The sequence below is a fragment of the Heptranchias perlo genome, chromosome 22 (genome assembly GCF_035084215.1).
Source record: "Heptranchias perlo isolate sHepPer1 chromosome 22, sHepPer1.hap1, whole genome shotgun sequence".
In the NCBI taxonomy this organism is placed as follows: Eukaryota; Metazoa; Chordata; class Chondrichthyes; order Hexanchiformes; family Hexanchidae; genus Heptranchias; species Heptranchias perlo.
This window is the reverse complement of record NC_090346.1, coordinates 37,615,408-37,632,011: the sequence shown is the minus strand read 5'-3', so window position 1 is coordinate 37,632,011 and position 16,604 is coordinate 37,615,408. Positions and strand designations below refer to the sequence as shown.

The 16,604-nt window shown below is 39.7% G+C and overlaps 1 protein-coding gene across 9 annotated transcripts in view; it reads right to left on the bottom strand.

The window, feature by feature from the left end:
* Positions 1–411: 411 nt before the first annotated feature.
* mapk8ip3 (mitogen-activated protein kinase 8 interacting protein 3) overlaps positions 412–16,604 on the bottom strand; it is a 175,697-nt gene continuing 159,504 nt past the window's right edge. For 6 of the 9 annotated variants that reach the window (XM_068003295.1, XM_068003300.1, XM_068003297.1 and 3 more), the window contains 6 exons: positions 16,413–16,584; positions 15,271–15,384; positions 11,131–11,169; positions 5,416–5,598; positions 4,760–4,903; positions 412–3,716 (listed from right to left, as the gene is read on the bottom strand). In XM_068003295.1, the coding sequence (XP_067859396.1) occupies positions 3,601–3,716; positions 4,760–4,903; positions 5,416–5,598; positions 11,131–11,169; positions 15,271–15,384; positions 16,413–16,584 (768 nt within the window). In that variant the 3' untranslated portion in view covers positions 412–3,600. The remainder of the gene's footprint in view (positions 3,717–4,759; positions 4,904–5,415; positions 5,599–11,130; positions 11,170–15,270; positions 15,385–16,412; positions 16,585–16,604) is intronic. The other 3 variants (XM_068003299.1, XM_068003302.1, XM_068003303.1) reach the window with 1 other exon arrangement.

Sequence of the window (16,604 nt, the reverse complement as noted above, 5' to 3'; positions counted from 1 at the left end):
TCCTGGAACTCCCTTCCTAACAGCACTGTGGGAGAACCGTCACTACACGGACTGCGGCGGTTCACCACCACCTTCTCAAGGGCAATTAGGGATGGGCAATAAATGCCGGCCTCGCCAGCGACACCCACATCCCATGAACGAATAATAAAAAAAATAATTCAAATGAATTGGTATTTGCCAAAGCTGACCAGAATCATCCAGGTGCCTGTGTTAGTAATGCACAGACCATGGCCATCACAGTGTGTTGGGTGGGTAAACATCAGTAATATAGGGACCTCATGCTACAGAACTATTTATGTATGCACTTGTAATTTAGTTTATTTTGTGTAGAGGCAGCTTCAAGCTGCAACAATGAACAATTTGAAATGTGGTACGATTCAACTGTTTAATGAATACTGCAATGAGTGATCATTTTATGATGTGAATATGTTTATTACATATGGAACAATTACATGTTAATTAAGTTAATTACATTGCACAGGGAAAATAGCTCAGAACATATCCTTACACCAGCCAACTTTGTACACCCAACCTTTTCATTATACATCAGGCAGCGTTTTGTACAGGACTCTGCTGTGAAGCAGCGGAGTTTACACTGCAGAATCTCTCTCGAGACTGTAATACACAAGAGATACTTTACACGACATGAGAAGAACCTCAAATTGCTACTGGCAGGGGACAAGGTCTGGATGCCCAGAGGAGCCATAATCTACTTTTTGGACCCTCAAAAATGATCATTTAGTCAAGAGGGAACCCGTTATAAGTTTCAAATATAATCCACTCATTTAGCCAGAGGAAAAAGCAGATACTTACTGATTTCCAAACCAGCGTCATTCATCTCACCCTGCCATGGACCTGTATTTGTGAGTTCTTCTGAAGAACAGCAGGCACATTTTCTCCAATTTCTGTCAGTGATTCAGTTTCCCCTCTGAGCTCCATTACCTTACTTTACTGCCAGCTCCATTCAAGATTTGCTCATTCCTACTTTACATCTTTGTCAGAACGATGAAAATGACTGAACTGATCAGCTTTCTTCTTGTTGCTGGTCAAAATGACCTTGTTATTACTTGCATTACACTGAGTAAGAAAGGTGTAGGTGTGGAATACTCTGAGGGTGGCATGTTATATGGACATACATTATACTGAAGAATTACAGTATTTAAAGGTTTTGATTTCACAAACAACATTTATAACATGTATTCCAGGATATGTACATGGGCAAATTAAAAGAGAATCTCTAACTCCACACTCAAAGTTTTCCTATTTATACCCAGCACAGCTGACTCAGACATACCCATAGAAGATGTGTGGAGGTCATAGTAGTCACTCAGCTCTTATGTGCAATTTTTAATATTGCCACATGACTCAGACAGAAACTGATAAAACTCACTGTCCCTTTCAAATAACACAATTAATTAAATGCTTTGTCTTTCAATCTTACTCCATGTTGTCTCCTAAGTTTTTACTGCCTCTGCGCTGTCCTTCAGCCTGGAGCCAAGGATACAAACTTCATCACAGCCACCATCAGTGCAAAAGTGCATTGGTCAGCAGCTATCTCTATGGTAGGTCCTCTTGTCTAATTTTGTTGTGTCTCCACCTCCCAGGGTGGCACACCATCTAACTCATAACATTTAAGGTTGTGAAAGAAAATAAGGAGCAAGAAATGCCATTTGCTCCCATGAGCCCATTGTTTTCTTCTTAACAGACTATTAACACTTTCATACTCTCTTCGATTTATTTAATCTGAGGAAGATGAGCAAGACCTTTTCTAAACCTACCAGCCTTTCTAGGAGTCCAAAACTAGTTTAATATTGCAATAACTACTGGAGCACACTATATAGAAAACCCTATCACCACAAACATAGTAAGGACTGCATTGTAGATATCGTAGGAATACCTTGGTATGAGCCACAGTACGTAACTATTGCCCTTGCCTGTCCTCTCTGACCGAAAGCACTTTTGGATTTTCTCTGCTTAAGAGATCATTTCGCTTTTCTAAAGGACAGCTGGGAGCAAGTAAAAAAAACTTCAAAGCATATGGAATCTCACTCAATGTTTCAATACTGGAATATCATGAAGGTTCACAAAGCATATTTCTGTATCATGGTGAAAATGTAGATGACAAATAGGTTGCTGATGAATACTGAAATGTCTTTCTACACTTCCTTTTGGTCACTGAACATCCATCCAGTGGGCCCAAAGCCCGGGTGATCTCAATATATTTGCTGCAATCTTACACATAACTTATAGCCACCCATCCATAGATCTGTCCAGAAAAGGAACCCTTCCAGCAAATTGTACAACCAGTGTCCAAGATCTTGTTTTATTTGGTTGCTACAATAGACCTCAAAGAGTAATTCTATTTCTCCCAACAGAAATATAACCACTTATAAAACAAAGAGATGTATATTTCACAAAGGGAAATTCACTGATTGAAAGAGCTAATTGGAGGAGGCAGCCATTTTTTTTTATTCCTGTCATCTTGCTCCAGAATTTTTCCAAAACCCAATGACATCCTGAAATGAATGATGAATGCATTCTGTTGAAAGTCCATAGTTTCCTATCTCTGTTCAGATATCATTACACATTAAAGCAGGTAATAACAGGCTCCACCAAACCCTTAAGAGTGCCAACTAGAACGCTGACAGCTAAAATTAACTCTGGTAAAAATTCACTCCTCAGAGCCATGCGCAGAAACCCTTTCTGAAGGGGAATGCGCTTCTTCCTCCTAAAAAAAATAACATCCTCACTGGCACTGCCTATAATGTGAATGAATGGGTAACTAAAAATTGGTGGGTTAAAAGGGTTTTGAAAGATGGTTACACTTCCCTGTGTCATTGAACATCAGTGACATCATTGAACATAAGGAACAGAGCCACAGCTATTCTCAGTCTCTACATCTCCACTTTATTGTGCCCGTAATATTGTTTTTGAAAACATTTACCCATCTTTCTAGCCCTCATACACTACCTGTCATTTAGGTTCCATTGCAGTGGCAGGACCTCATGGGAAACTCAGTTGAGTGAAGTTACATTGCAGATGGTTGTTTAAGTGTCAACACTGTTAGCAATGATTTTTTGGTAAAACATTTGGGGGGAGGGGGGTAAGGTTTGACTAATGAAAGAAAGAAAATAAATCCTATTTTTAAAACATAAATAAACTTTTATACAGGTATATGAACAGACATGAAAAGTTGCCTTATGACATTACTTCCTCCAACACCTGGCATGCATCATTGTAGCTTCCTTAGAGTCAGTTCCGTGTTTTAAGAACAGGTTAATTACAAAGGCAAGTGCTTGTAATAGCAACAAATTTTGTTAAAAGTGAATAAGGATTCAGTCTCCAAAAAAGCAGGCGTTAGCTACTCCTAAATGATTTTCACATTTTCTTTCATTTTTTAATTAAGTTCAAAAGGTGTTGGACAGTCCGTTGGAAATTTCAACAAATGACCAATTCCAAAGTGGAGATACCATGGAAATGCTGCAGAATTTCTAGATTTTGAGAGGCTTTCTTCATGGACAAGTACAATGCAGGGAATTTTATATGTACATACAGATGATGTGCAGGTGTTTGGGGGATGAGTTTTGTGGTGGTAACATCTCATTCGGGAACATATGACACCTGCCAAACGATGATGTGACTTCGTTCTGCTTTGGAGAGGGCCGGTCTGATTCCATCTGGTAAACTTTCGTCTGTCTCATCGTCCTCACCATCACCTGTACAGAAAGACTTACTGAGTGAAAGAGAAATATGTACAGATAGAAAAGGACACATTGGGACAAGGAAGAGGCTGTTGTGTGTGTGTGTGTGTGTGTGTGTGTGTGTGTGTGCGTGCGTGCGCGGATGGTGGTGGAGCGATTCTAATCCCAATCCACACAGAGGTCAGAAGTAGATAAAAGTCAATCTCTCTTTCCTATTAAGAGTCTTAACTCTGAACAGGCTTAGTCCAATTCCTTGTGGACATAAGTCTTAGCACAAAACTACCTTGAAAGTTAGTGCTATTGTTGCTAATTCACCAAATCTCTCAAAGAAGGAATATTGATTTCATGAGAAATGGACATTCTGGGTCTGAGGTTTAGATACACCTCACTGAGTAATGTAATGAGGAGTTTTGTAGTGCATCTGACCCATGCTATTGCTTATTGAAATCAGAATGTACACTTTGTTCCACAGTACTGTCAACCCTACCTTGATAATTATAAATATACACGAAACCATCTATTGCCCGCTGCCACCCAGCACTAACACAGGCTGCAGCTTTTCCAAAAATTGGCAATTTGTAAAATGATCTATGTTGTAGACTGTGAGTCACCTGAGGACGATACTATAGTTCCTGTATGTTCTTTGCAGGTTGTAAGACATTCTGAAAGTCTAAATTATTATAGCCTGGAAATTATGAGTTAAACACCTCAGTTCAAATAGTATTGATAGGAATTTGATACAAGCATCCATATGATGATATCATCAACGGTTATTTCTGGCTTTATATCATGACAATTAGGCCCTTTGTTTAAAAAATGGGCGAAGCATTACAATTACATGGAAAATGTACGTATGGCAAAAAGTGGGAATGTTAGCACGTACCCGAGTTGTGTGTGCAGGATAGTGAGAACTGGACAAGTTGCCAGGACAGAGTGAACAGAATGCTGTGAGCATGATGGGTTAACAAAGGTGAGAACAGAATGGGGCGAGGAGAGTAAACGCTTTGTAAATCAAAGGATTTCACTATGCTATCTCTTATAGCCCGAGCCTGACTTACCAATCCTAAAATCAATGTAGCCCTCTCCTCCACTGAGCACTAAAACAGGCTGCAGCTTCCGCTCCTCCTGCTCAGGTGCTGTGGGTCCTGGATTCTCTGTGGGGCTGTCCAACACACTGCCATTCAAGGTTGCAAGAACATTACCTATCAGAACAAAACACAAACAGCACTAAATACATTGTCAGAAAATAGCCCTCAAATTTATCCTAAAACACAACAATCTGTGTTTGTGTTGAGTAACGGGTGCAGATAGCTCATAATATAACAGTTTACAATTTTCATTCTGGTAGGCCAAAAATCATGGAGCTGAATTCCTTGGGGTGCTGGATGTTAAGTGAGTTTGGCCTGGAAATCCTCACATCCACTACGCCACCAGAAGTGTGACAGTGCGGGATTTCCAGCCTCCTGTCTGCCCGGGTGCTGATCTCATCCCAAATCCTGGGACAGAATAATTATCATAAAAGGGGTCGGCATTCACACCACCCACAAGAGGGGGATCCAGAATTTCAGAACATTATCCTTCATGTTGAACCAAATAGCTCAACTTTCCCAAAGGGAGAAACATCATAGGAACTGATTACTTTAAAAATGCTTTAGATATTACAACATGTGACCGTCACCATGAAAAAGAATGGTTTTCTAGTCAGGTCACTTACCTGGCACAGACACAAAGAATTTGACAGCATCCCTGTGTCCATGGAAACAGAGCTGGGCTTGAGCCATGGAGCAATATGGGATAAAGCTGCCAATCGAGGCCTTGTCACTGCTCTCGTCAGCATATACACGAATCAGTGCACCAGCACGGTTTCCTTCACTGCCAGTTGGAGAGGTCTTATTGGCTGCAACAAATACAACAGTGATACCATTTTAGAATTAAACTAACTTTTGCAAAGTTGAAAACAGTGAGTCACAGTACACTGAAACCTGTTCTGATAACTCGACTGTAGAAATGTAAACTGCCATTAACATTGAGTGTGCCTGGGTATTACCTCGAAATTTAAACAAATAACCCATTTCATCCCTGGAATTTCAAAAATTCTGCAACTTTTTCACAAATGTTCTGAATGCTTTAATAACAACACTGATTCAATCTTCAGTGAAGTTGCAAAGAATAGCCTGAATTTTTCAATCCTCCTTAAAAATGAAAATTGTACCGTGGGACTGGAAATTAGCCAATGTAATAACCTTGTTCAAGGTGGGAGAGAAGGATAAACTGGGTAACTATAGACCAGTTATTCTAACGTCAGTTATGGGTAAACTCTTGGAAGCCATTAATAGTCAAGATAAAATTAGTACGCATTTGGAAATGCATGGGTTAATCAAGAACAGCCAACATGGACCCGTTAAAGGCAAGTTGGTTTTAACAAATTTAATAGTCTATTGAAGAAGTGACCTATTGGATAGTTAAAGGGAATGCAGTGGATCTAGTGAATTTTCAGGAGTTTGATAAGGTATCTGACAAAAAGCTTGTTAGAAAAATTCAGATACATAGTATAAGAGGAAATGTAGCAATGTGGATAGAAATTTGGTTAATGGACAGGAAATGGGTGGGGTAAATGGGTGTTACTTGGACTGGAGAAGTGGTATAAATTAGGGGTCAGATTTGGTTGTGACAGGCATTGTGATGTAATTCAATTTATTAATTTAATCCTTCTTGTAGGTAAAATTAGGTTAAACAGAGTAAGTAAACCAATATGTGCATTACAAGGCTAATGGCATCAAGATAATGGTAAATAGTTCCCATAAATGATCCAGTTGATTCTGTCTCAGTGACAGTGGAATATACAGGTCTCACTGTAGTGTTAAACCCTTAATGGGCACTGTGATCTAAAACAGCACAGCTCACACTAACGTGCAACATGCAAACAGATGGCAGAGAAACCCCAGAGAACCCTGTGTGATGTACAGCAACTTCACAATGGACATCACTCTTTATACAGCATTGCATGCAGTCAGTTGAGGAAGCATCTCCAAGCCTCATGTGGACACTGAGCCACTCAAATCTCCTTTACTTTTAGTATTTGTACAACACAGAATCACTAAACAACTATTTGAAAATGGCTGAAAGTTGCAATATTACTGTGATCTTTCACTATTTTTACGATTTGGATTGGGGGGCACGTTAGGTAGTACTTGGTAGATATTTCTGGAAAGCTTTAGATTAAAAAAGTCTAAAAGACAAATACTATTTTGATGCTCTAGCATCTTCTCTATCAGTGGTTGAGCCTGGAAAAGTATTTAAAAACCTGTATTTTCAGTCTACTTTGCAAAACTGCACTTTAGGAAGTGATCCAAACCTCTAATAAATTCTAAAGTTTGGAGATGCTCCCTTAGAAAACACTATCAAACCTTAAAAGAACATAAAACACAGCTGACACTACACAGCCATGATTTCCCCCTCAGCCAGCACCAGTGGAGTTTGTACAGTGTATGTGGCTAGCAAATCCACTTGTGCCCTAAATTCTGGCCTTTGCCCCCCTTTTCGCCTCCTCTAATGTAATATGCATCTTGAAAACATTACACTAAGAGGAGGATAGTGTACATCAAATATAAAAGTACTCCCCTCCTATGAAATATGAAAAGAATATTTTAAAACTTCCTACCAGGCTAGAATGTATTCTTGTGGGCAGAAGTTCTCACCTTGCACCAAGGACCCATTCCACAGATACCAATGCAAATCACATCAGAGCGCAGCTCTATGGGGAATTCAGGACTAACCCAGCTTACTGTTCATGAACACAGCTGTACTCTGCTGCTGATTTTTCCTGACTCAGACACATTCTGTTTGGCATCCAAAATGACCCTGCTGTATATGGAGGAAAACGTGCATGTTTGGGGATAACTGAAGGCAAATACCCTGATTACTGGCACATCTGGTATGCCAAGAAAAAGTACTAACCAATGAATGAGAAAATCCACTGCACACAATCTAGTCTACCAAAGGAGAGCATCCCGCTGGGCAGGGGTCAAATTATTAAACCCTCTGATGTGACACTATTAATTCTGAACACTCAGTATGACTAATTATTAACTCTTCAAACATTTCAAACACTGAACAGACCTCTACAATATATTTATAAATTTGATGAATTTTTGCACTCACTGTGAGGGACATTCGTGCTGGGAAATTAGACACTTTTTGGACCTAACGTCTTCACTAAACAATCTCATTCATTGCGCAGTATTTTCCAATTGGCATGTTGGTCCCAATACCAGGCGTACCAGTAGTTAAGGGACATTTGCCTGCAGTTCCCCCCAAGTATGCAAGTTTCTCTCCGTGTCCAGTAGGGCCATCCTGGATGCCAATCAGAAGGTGTGTGAGGCAGGAAAAATCAGGTGTAGAACGAGCCAGATCCAAAGTAAAGATTGCCTCTACTCTGTCCTATCTGATTGGTCTTTTCTCATCCTGGACTTCTCCCTTTGTTACTGCGTTTTACCCCAAGCTTCAGAAGAGCACCTTATTCTGCTGGTGTGAACTATTCCATTTCTCACACCAGCCATCCTTACGACCTCTCTGAGACTGACCAATTTGCGCTAAAACTGTGGACAGTTTTAAGAACTAAGTAAAATTATTAATCCCTCTTTACAGCTTTTAAAGTTCAGGGATATCAGCTTCCACCAAATAATAATAATATCTGCATTGATATAGTGCCATGTCACGTTGAAGCAGCAGAAAGCACTTCACACAATTAATTATTTTTGTACTGCTTTGATTGACAAAAGGAGTAGCCAGATTCCACGAACAGCAGTGAGATAATTGACCTGGCAATATGGTTTATTTTTGGTGATAATGGTTGAGTGAGAGCTCTTTATTTTTTCTCAAATAGGGAATAGGAGCTTTAATGTTCATTCAAACCACTGAAGAAGGCAGATAGTACCTTGGTTTAATATCTTATCCAAAGGATGGCATGTATGACAAGGCAGCACTCCTTTGGTACCACAGTGGAGTGTACTAGTCATGAGCCCCATTTCAGAGCCCATGAGGTCAAACACTGATATGGGGCTCAAACCCACAACCTTCTGGTCCTGAAGCAAAAGCACTGCTCACTGAACCAAGCTGGCGCTCCACCGCCAGAGTAACAAGCACTCAAAATGACAATGGCTTAAAACTGTGTAGAGTGAAGTACTACAGCCGGTAGCTGACTAAAGTCACCACACTGAGATTCTGGAAAGGGACAAGAAAATCAAAGCTCTCTGAAGACAGAGCTTGAAGGGAAAAGTCAACTCACCTTATTGAAGTACTGACTAAACTTGCCACACAAAGGAAGCACCTCATGGAGATTATGGTGGGAATGCTACTCGAACATACCACATACCACTAATTCTAAGATTTCCTTTTTAAACCAAATCCTATTAAGTAGCTCATAAGAAAATACATCAGTGGGTCACCTTTTTATGGAATACTTAAGGCTAGCATTAATTTTATATATATTAGCACAGTTAGAGAAAAAGCTGGAAAATGCACCTGTAGCTTTGTGAGTTGTATCTCAAAGATAGTTTCAGTGCACTGATAAAGATTAGACAAACTCATTAAGCTTCAGGATGAATAATGCAATATTAATGAGTTAAAAGTTAAACGACAGTGAAGCAGAAATGTAGCCAATCATTTAACGTCTTAAGTCATCCACTTGTTAAAAGTTTCACTGCCTTATCCTTTTTCTCAGATATTCTTCCTGCCCTTTACACATCCATCTGTGTCATGGACCTTTATCCAGCCAGGCAGTGAGGTGACCTGTTTACAAGCCTCTGCCTGTATTGCTGTTGGGTGTACAAACAGGAGCCTGGGGTTACCCATCACTGATTGATTTTCTCCCTACAGAGAAGCTCTCCTCTGTTTGGTGCCTCTCCCAAATACCCAACTGAAATCAGGAACTCAGTGTAGGGAATTGGCTGCAGGGAAATTGTGGAACTACCATCTAATGCACCACATGTAGCCACCGTTTAATATCCTTGTAGGTCACTCTACACAACGGAGATCATTTTAACCACAAAGGACCATGGACTACTTCACTCAATCAGAAAGGAGACATACAGGTATATTTTCCTGTGGCTTCTAATGTGAAAGAACTAGACAGTGCAAATATAAAACAGGCTACCCTTTCTTATGTGCTTCAAAAAAAAACTCCCATTAGCAACAGGAGAAAAATACACCCAATAGTCCCTCTATTCATCCAGTGGGGAAAGGCTGTCTCAACTACTGAGAATTTCACTCGGGCAGAAAAGAAGTGGTCTGGACTAAGGCTACTCAATTAAGCCAGAAGGGAGATATGGACTACAGTCTATTCTATTCAGCCACGAAAGTGGATATGTCCAGACAATGGATTACTCCACTCAGCCAGGAGGATGAGACTGTTTTAATTTTGGATTATTTTACAACCCACTGCTCCATTCAGCTAGTAGAATGGTTCAAACCAGACACGACTTCATGGCTGCTGTCATTGCTACTCTACAATTATTTATAAGAGGTGTGTTGGGTGACCTGATCATAGCATTTGTTTCCTCTCCTAGAAATGGAGCTTCTGCCATAGCAGGTAACTCCACCTGGCAGCCTTATGAAACTCACACCATCAAAGGGTTGGTGAATTCAATGTCAGCCAACTCTTGAGCTCATATCCATGATCATCTATTTAGGAGATAAGATGTTCTATAATCAGTCACTGGCTCAAACCGATTACCACCTGGCTGGGAAATACTTGTCTGCTCTTTTCAGGTACAGTTAGGCTCCTCTGGACAACACATGACAGTAAAATCCTATCTGGCTTTCATCACCTTGCTAAGAAAAATGGTTTATTGCATCTCTTAGAGAAATCAAATTGAGTATGATGTTTGACTAACCTGACTGTCTTCTCCATTTTTAAAATATTCACATTATTATCAATGTTTCTAACTACAACAATTTTGTAATTTCTATTGTTGAACATATTAAAAAGTGAATTGCAAAAACATAGAGAACCACAAACTGCTTCCTAATTTACACTAACTTCATTTCAATTGAAGCCTTTATGTATGGGCCAGCGTTTGGATCAATTGGCACCATCTGAACCAGGAGAACTTTAGCTGAGTCAGGTTAATGCTGGAAAATTTTACACATTCCTAAAAAGAATTTGACTGCATTTTCCACATTAACTAGAAGAGGGAAAAAAAAAGGAATTTCACATTCAAATTCTGAGGAAGGAACGCTATGATTTTTTTTAAAGGACCACAATGTAAAAAAGAATGCAGGATTTACTGGTTTGGTTTGTATGAAGAATACATCACAAAAAACATGAGTGCACAATCCACAACTTGACAAATGAGAAGCAAGCAGGATGTGTAAGGCATGATGGAAAAATTGATTTAAAAAAAACAAAGTAGTCAGCTCTTGAACTTACCCCTGAACCCCAGTAGTTGGCCTCGGTGCAAAACTACAGCTGGAGGAGGGAAGGCAGAAGAAAAAAGATTCAGAGAGGAAAGGATGGGGGGGGGGGGAAAGAAGAGCAGACAACACAGGGCCGTTAATGGGAGAACCCACGGGGTAAGAATGAAACTAAAAAGGACTGGCACACTAATCTCACTGATTACAAACTTTGTTCTATAACACACTCTCTGATAAAGTAAATATGTGCGTTTTTAAATAACCAATCGCCAAGGTGCATTTCTGGTTACAATGATTTAATTGGAAACTTTTTTTTAAAAAAACACACAAGTTGTCCAACATAACCAGTGAATTTCAATCTCATGGCCATGTACTACAAGGTGCAGATATCTCTGGTCTGTGCTGACTTAGGTGATCTCAGCTACAACTGACTTCAGAATCCTTGGGATAAGAGGGGGAAACAGCCAGGGTTTCCATTCCTGATCACCGCCCAGCAACTCCTGCTAGAAGCCTGCCTGTGCTGATGTTTGGTGAAGACAGGAACAGGCCTGTCGGTGATACTCCCTCCCTCCCACTCCCCCTCAGCCAACTAGCCTGCTGGCATTCACTTTTTAGGCTCACGCATGCCAGTTTGATCATGTACCACACAGAGTGCCCATGGAACCGTACTCCAGGAAGGAGTCAATGTCTTCGGAAGGAGACAATGTCTTCGGGTAAGCGTACTCCAAGGCGGCCTTCGAGACACACGACAACGCAAAATCGTCGAGCAGAAATTGATAGCCAAGTTCCGCACCCATGAGGACGGCCTCAACCGGGATCTTGGGTTCATGTCACGCTACACGTTACCCCACCAGCGAACAAATGTTATCTGTTTTTAATATAATGGGTCATTTGCTGGCTCTCTCTGCCTTCCGGATGTTTCTGCCTCTCTCTGTGTTTTTTTTTCTCTGTTTTTTTTCCCTGTTTGTTTTTTTGTTGAATGTGTATTCGGAGGTTCTGCAGGTAACACCTCTCTGTCTGAACACGGTGATTGCCTTGGCAACGGGCAGTTGCAGGGGCAGTCTGTAAACACCATGTATTATTGTTCAATATGTATAAATGCGTAGGCTTCAAGGAGATCTTGAAACATTTGCCTGAGGAAGGAGAAAATCTCCGAAAGCTTGTGAATTTAAAATAAAATTGCTGGACTATAACTTGGTGTTGTAAAATTGTTTACAATTCGGAAGGAGAGAGGAAGGGAAGGGAGAAAACTGGCAGAAAAAGGGATAAAAGAAACATATTACAGAGCGTAGTCAAGTCTGTGAACACTGCAAACTTGATTCAAGCACACTATTCCATTGTAATACTTCCATTCTCTTTCACTCTAAATATTGATCGAGACATAAAATTCCAGTATACCATCCTCAAAACCTGATCCAACCATACAATTCATATATGCCATTCCCATTATTTACCAACATTAATTCAAGTTAACAATTCCAATCTATAATTCCCAGAGAGGGTGCTATATTTAAGGGTGTGCGCGAGATACTATTGTAAACTTTCTAGTTTTAAAGACCTGCTTCTCATCTGAATTTTGTTTAGAACAACTGCACTATTAAAGCCAGATCTCCATCCTGACCATTTTCATTTTTGATTCTTTAAAACCTTGTAATATAGTCTGCATTTAGATTTGTTCTAAAAACCAACTGCCAATTAGTTCCCAATAAAACTGTAGTAATTATGTCATTCGGTGTGGAAATAGTCCACAGAATGATGAGAAACCAAGGAGATCTCACAAAAACGGTGAACTAGTCAGCAGTAAGATTCCACACAGAGTATATTTGTTAGATAAAATAGCAGACACCAGAGATTATGTTAAAGCTTGGGTTATGATACCATTCATGAATTGCTCAACCCTCAGTTTGATGGTGTACGCATCAGCTGGATCCTTTGTTTAGATGCAGGTTTATAATTCTATTCCATTTTCCCATTAGTCTATAATATACATAAAGCACTGTATATTCCACATACTTCTGAAAATTACAGCCTTCTACACCATATATTTATATATCAGAAAATGCAGATTATTTGCCTGTACTGTTGCACCTGATATCCAATGGCGATTGATCCCTGATGCCCATGACATTACCTAGACATTTTTCTTCATTACTGAATTCTTCAGATCCAGGACAGTCATCTTACTCCAGCACTGCCAAACATCTATCTGAAATAACAGCCATGCCACTCTTTGTAGGTGAAGTATACTTCAGTGTCACCAATAGAGTATTTCTGGTTGACAATACAGTTTTCCATAGTTCTTTTTACAATTCTTTTAGTTTTATTTCAAGAGACTGTTGAATATCTGTATGATTGGCCTGAATAGCTAACTATACATTAATGGGTGTTCTGGTCACCTTGCTGTCTGATTTAAGACAGTCTTCACTTTTAATATTGAACTTATAATTGATCCAAGTGCAGCATTTTGCTACACACTTGACATTCACTCTAATGGTGCTGCTAAACAGATACAAACAGAAGAATTCTTGACAAGTGAATGATACCTTCATCCCAGTTTATCCAGATTGAGCTGCACTACGAATAAGTCCATTGCAGACCTGTCTCTCAGAAGTATACTCTGCTTTGTTCAGGTAACAAAAGGGTGGGATCTGAAGAATTTCACATCAAACATGCCAAAAGCGGACCATTTATCAGTCAAAACCAATCAGTAATGGTTAGTACAAGCAGTTCACATTTCAAGAAAGAACTGCACAAAGCATCCCTTAGTTAAAATAGCTGCACATTATATAGAAAGAATCCAGAACATTGTTAATAACATGAAATACACATATACACATACATGAGTGCGAACGCACGCGCGCGCACACACACACACACACACACACACACACACGAGCAATCTATTAATCAGATCTGCAAGTTGCATTAAAATAATCAATGTTTTTTGGCCCAAACTTCATAATTTTGTTTAAAAGCTGCTTTGCAATATTATTAACTTACCAAAATGGTATGATTATACACCAGTTGTTAAATGAGTTGTTGTGAATTGTGCTCCTGAATTGGTATAGCTATGTATAAATTAACTGGAGTATTATATAGAACTGGACTGGTATAATTAATGTTTTATTCAAACAGGGTGGGTTTGTGAGATCGTGTATCCCTGACTGTGTATCACTTACTGTGAATTGAGTGTATTGCAGGACATTGAATTGATGTAATTTGATATTACTCAATTTTTAAGATTGCATATTAGTAAGTTGGTTTGCATTTGTATTGGTGAATTGGCATGACAGTGTAGTAGGAAACTGATGTGATTGTGTTAGGATGAAATTATTTATTCATATATCAATGGCTGAGCCTTAGTTCCAGCTTTAGATCTGCCCCCATTTTCAGACAGAAGGTTCTGCACCTGGAGGATGGTCCTCACTGTGCCACAACTCTATGTTAATAGTTACTAGCCTGTAATCATTATGATTTTTACATTTTATGTTTTATCTTTAAGCATTAATGCTTATACAAATTTAATCTTTTTATACGTAATAATTCATTTGCATATGAGGACAGCATTAACCTTTCCTCAGGGGGTCGCTTGCATTAAACATTCAACTTTTGGTAAGTTCTGCCTCATCCAAGCATATTCCCACATATAACTTCCATCCCAGTGATTAATGTCATTTCCACAAACTATGTAAATGGATTCTACTGCAGCAGATGCCACCTTATGCACTGTTGTAAGGCTATGTCTGGAAGAGCATCAATATTATCAACCGCTTTTAGACCTGCAACTATCAAACTTATTGGCAGCACCTGCTCACAAATGCACATGGATGATATAGGCATGCACTTCATGCAAATGAATTATTAAACACACATAAATCTCAAAAAATGTAAAGTTACAAATTAACGCAGTAGAATGTTTAAATATTCAAGAGAACACAACACACTTTTGGACTCATCTATTCGTAAATAACAACAGAGGGAGCATCATCATGCTCCATACCAGTATGTTTCTAGATCAAAGGTCGTGGCCAAGGTATATTGGTGTAATGGCTTTTTTGTGGCCTAGTGTAGCAATGAAAGGTCATTTATAGACCTGATGTATTCAGGTAACACTGAAAATCCTCATTACTGACCCGGCCAGGCTTTGTTAACTTACTTTCTGTCAGTGGGATAGAGATAACGACTCCATTTCCCGTCCCCACCCAAAGGCGGTTTCCACCAATAAGCAAAGCTGTGATTCGCACAAAAGAGAATCCCAATTTGCCAGTACCTGTTGATCAAAGCAAGGGATTTCAGAATTAGTCAACAAGGACAAACAGCCAGACAGCTCATACCAGCACATGGGAGCACAAGGCAAGAAGTAGGATCTTGATACTTAACTTGGCTTTCCCTAGAAAAGACCGAAGTCCAGCAGTAATTTAAACATAATCAATAAAAAACATTTGAATCGGGTGATTCTCGCCTGGATTTTCTGCAGAAGTTCTCTGGCAGGAGCTCAGTGGAAGTCCCAGAGAAGTGGCATAAACGGCTAAAATCGGTTGTTTACACCATTTCTCCAGGATTTGTTCTGATCTTTCATTGAACTTATCCATGGAAATTCAGGGCCTCTATATTTTCACTCATTCATATCTTTGAACCTCATTTTACACAAAGATAAACAAAACTTATTTCCCTATGCAAAATAATCTTAAAATGGACAATCCAAAGATTCTAGCGATGCAACAATTCACTTCCATTCAAAAGGCCTGATAGCTCTATCAGTATTATGGACTCCCATTTGCAAGACACAGTGGCTTTAGCAGTAGAGTATCCAACTTCCTTGCAACATTCCCAGTTGCTTTGGCAGTTCAGTGCTGGACTCCCATTGAAAGGGTGTCAATCCCAACTTTAAATGTCATTTGAACTTTGATTCCCGTCTGTGGGAAGTTTCAACATCTCTTGATCAGGCTGCTTGCCAGAAAACACCTCATGGCGATGAACACTTCAACCTCAGCGGTGGGAGTAAAATATAGAAGGGAAACATAACCCTACCCTGCAGATTGTGTTTCTTTCCAACTGGTGCACAGCAGCATTACAATGGCCAAAGACAATCAGTGAAGCACAAAATCCTACACCTTCAGTTAATGGAGAAGGGGGTGACAGAGGACGATGATAAAACATGGGGGCCGGGGGAACCTAGAATGTTAAAAGGAACTATATTCAAACTATTAGGATGGCAACAGCTATGGTATAAGAGGTAATTCAATGTCTAAGACAGTACGGTGATTGTTATATCAAGGAATGAGTGCAGAACCTTACCTAACATCTTACTGACATAAGGCTCAATGTCTACATCCTGTAAATGCTGATGCGTGTGCGCATGATAGAGGCGCAATGTGGAATCCAGGCGAATTGATACCCAAACCCCATCTCCGATCCATGCCAACTGGCGCACCTGGCTTTCCCTTCTTGGGTGAGCATCAAAAGACTTCTGTTGTAGAAATAACAAAT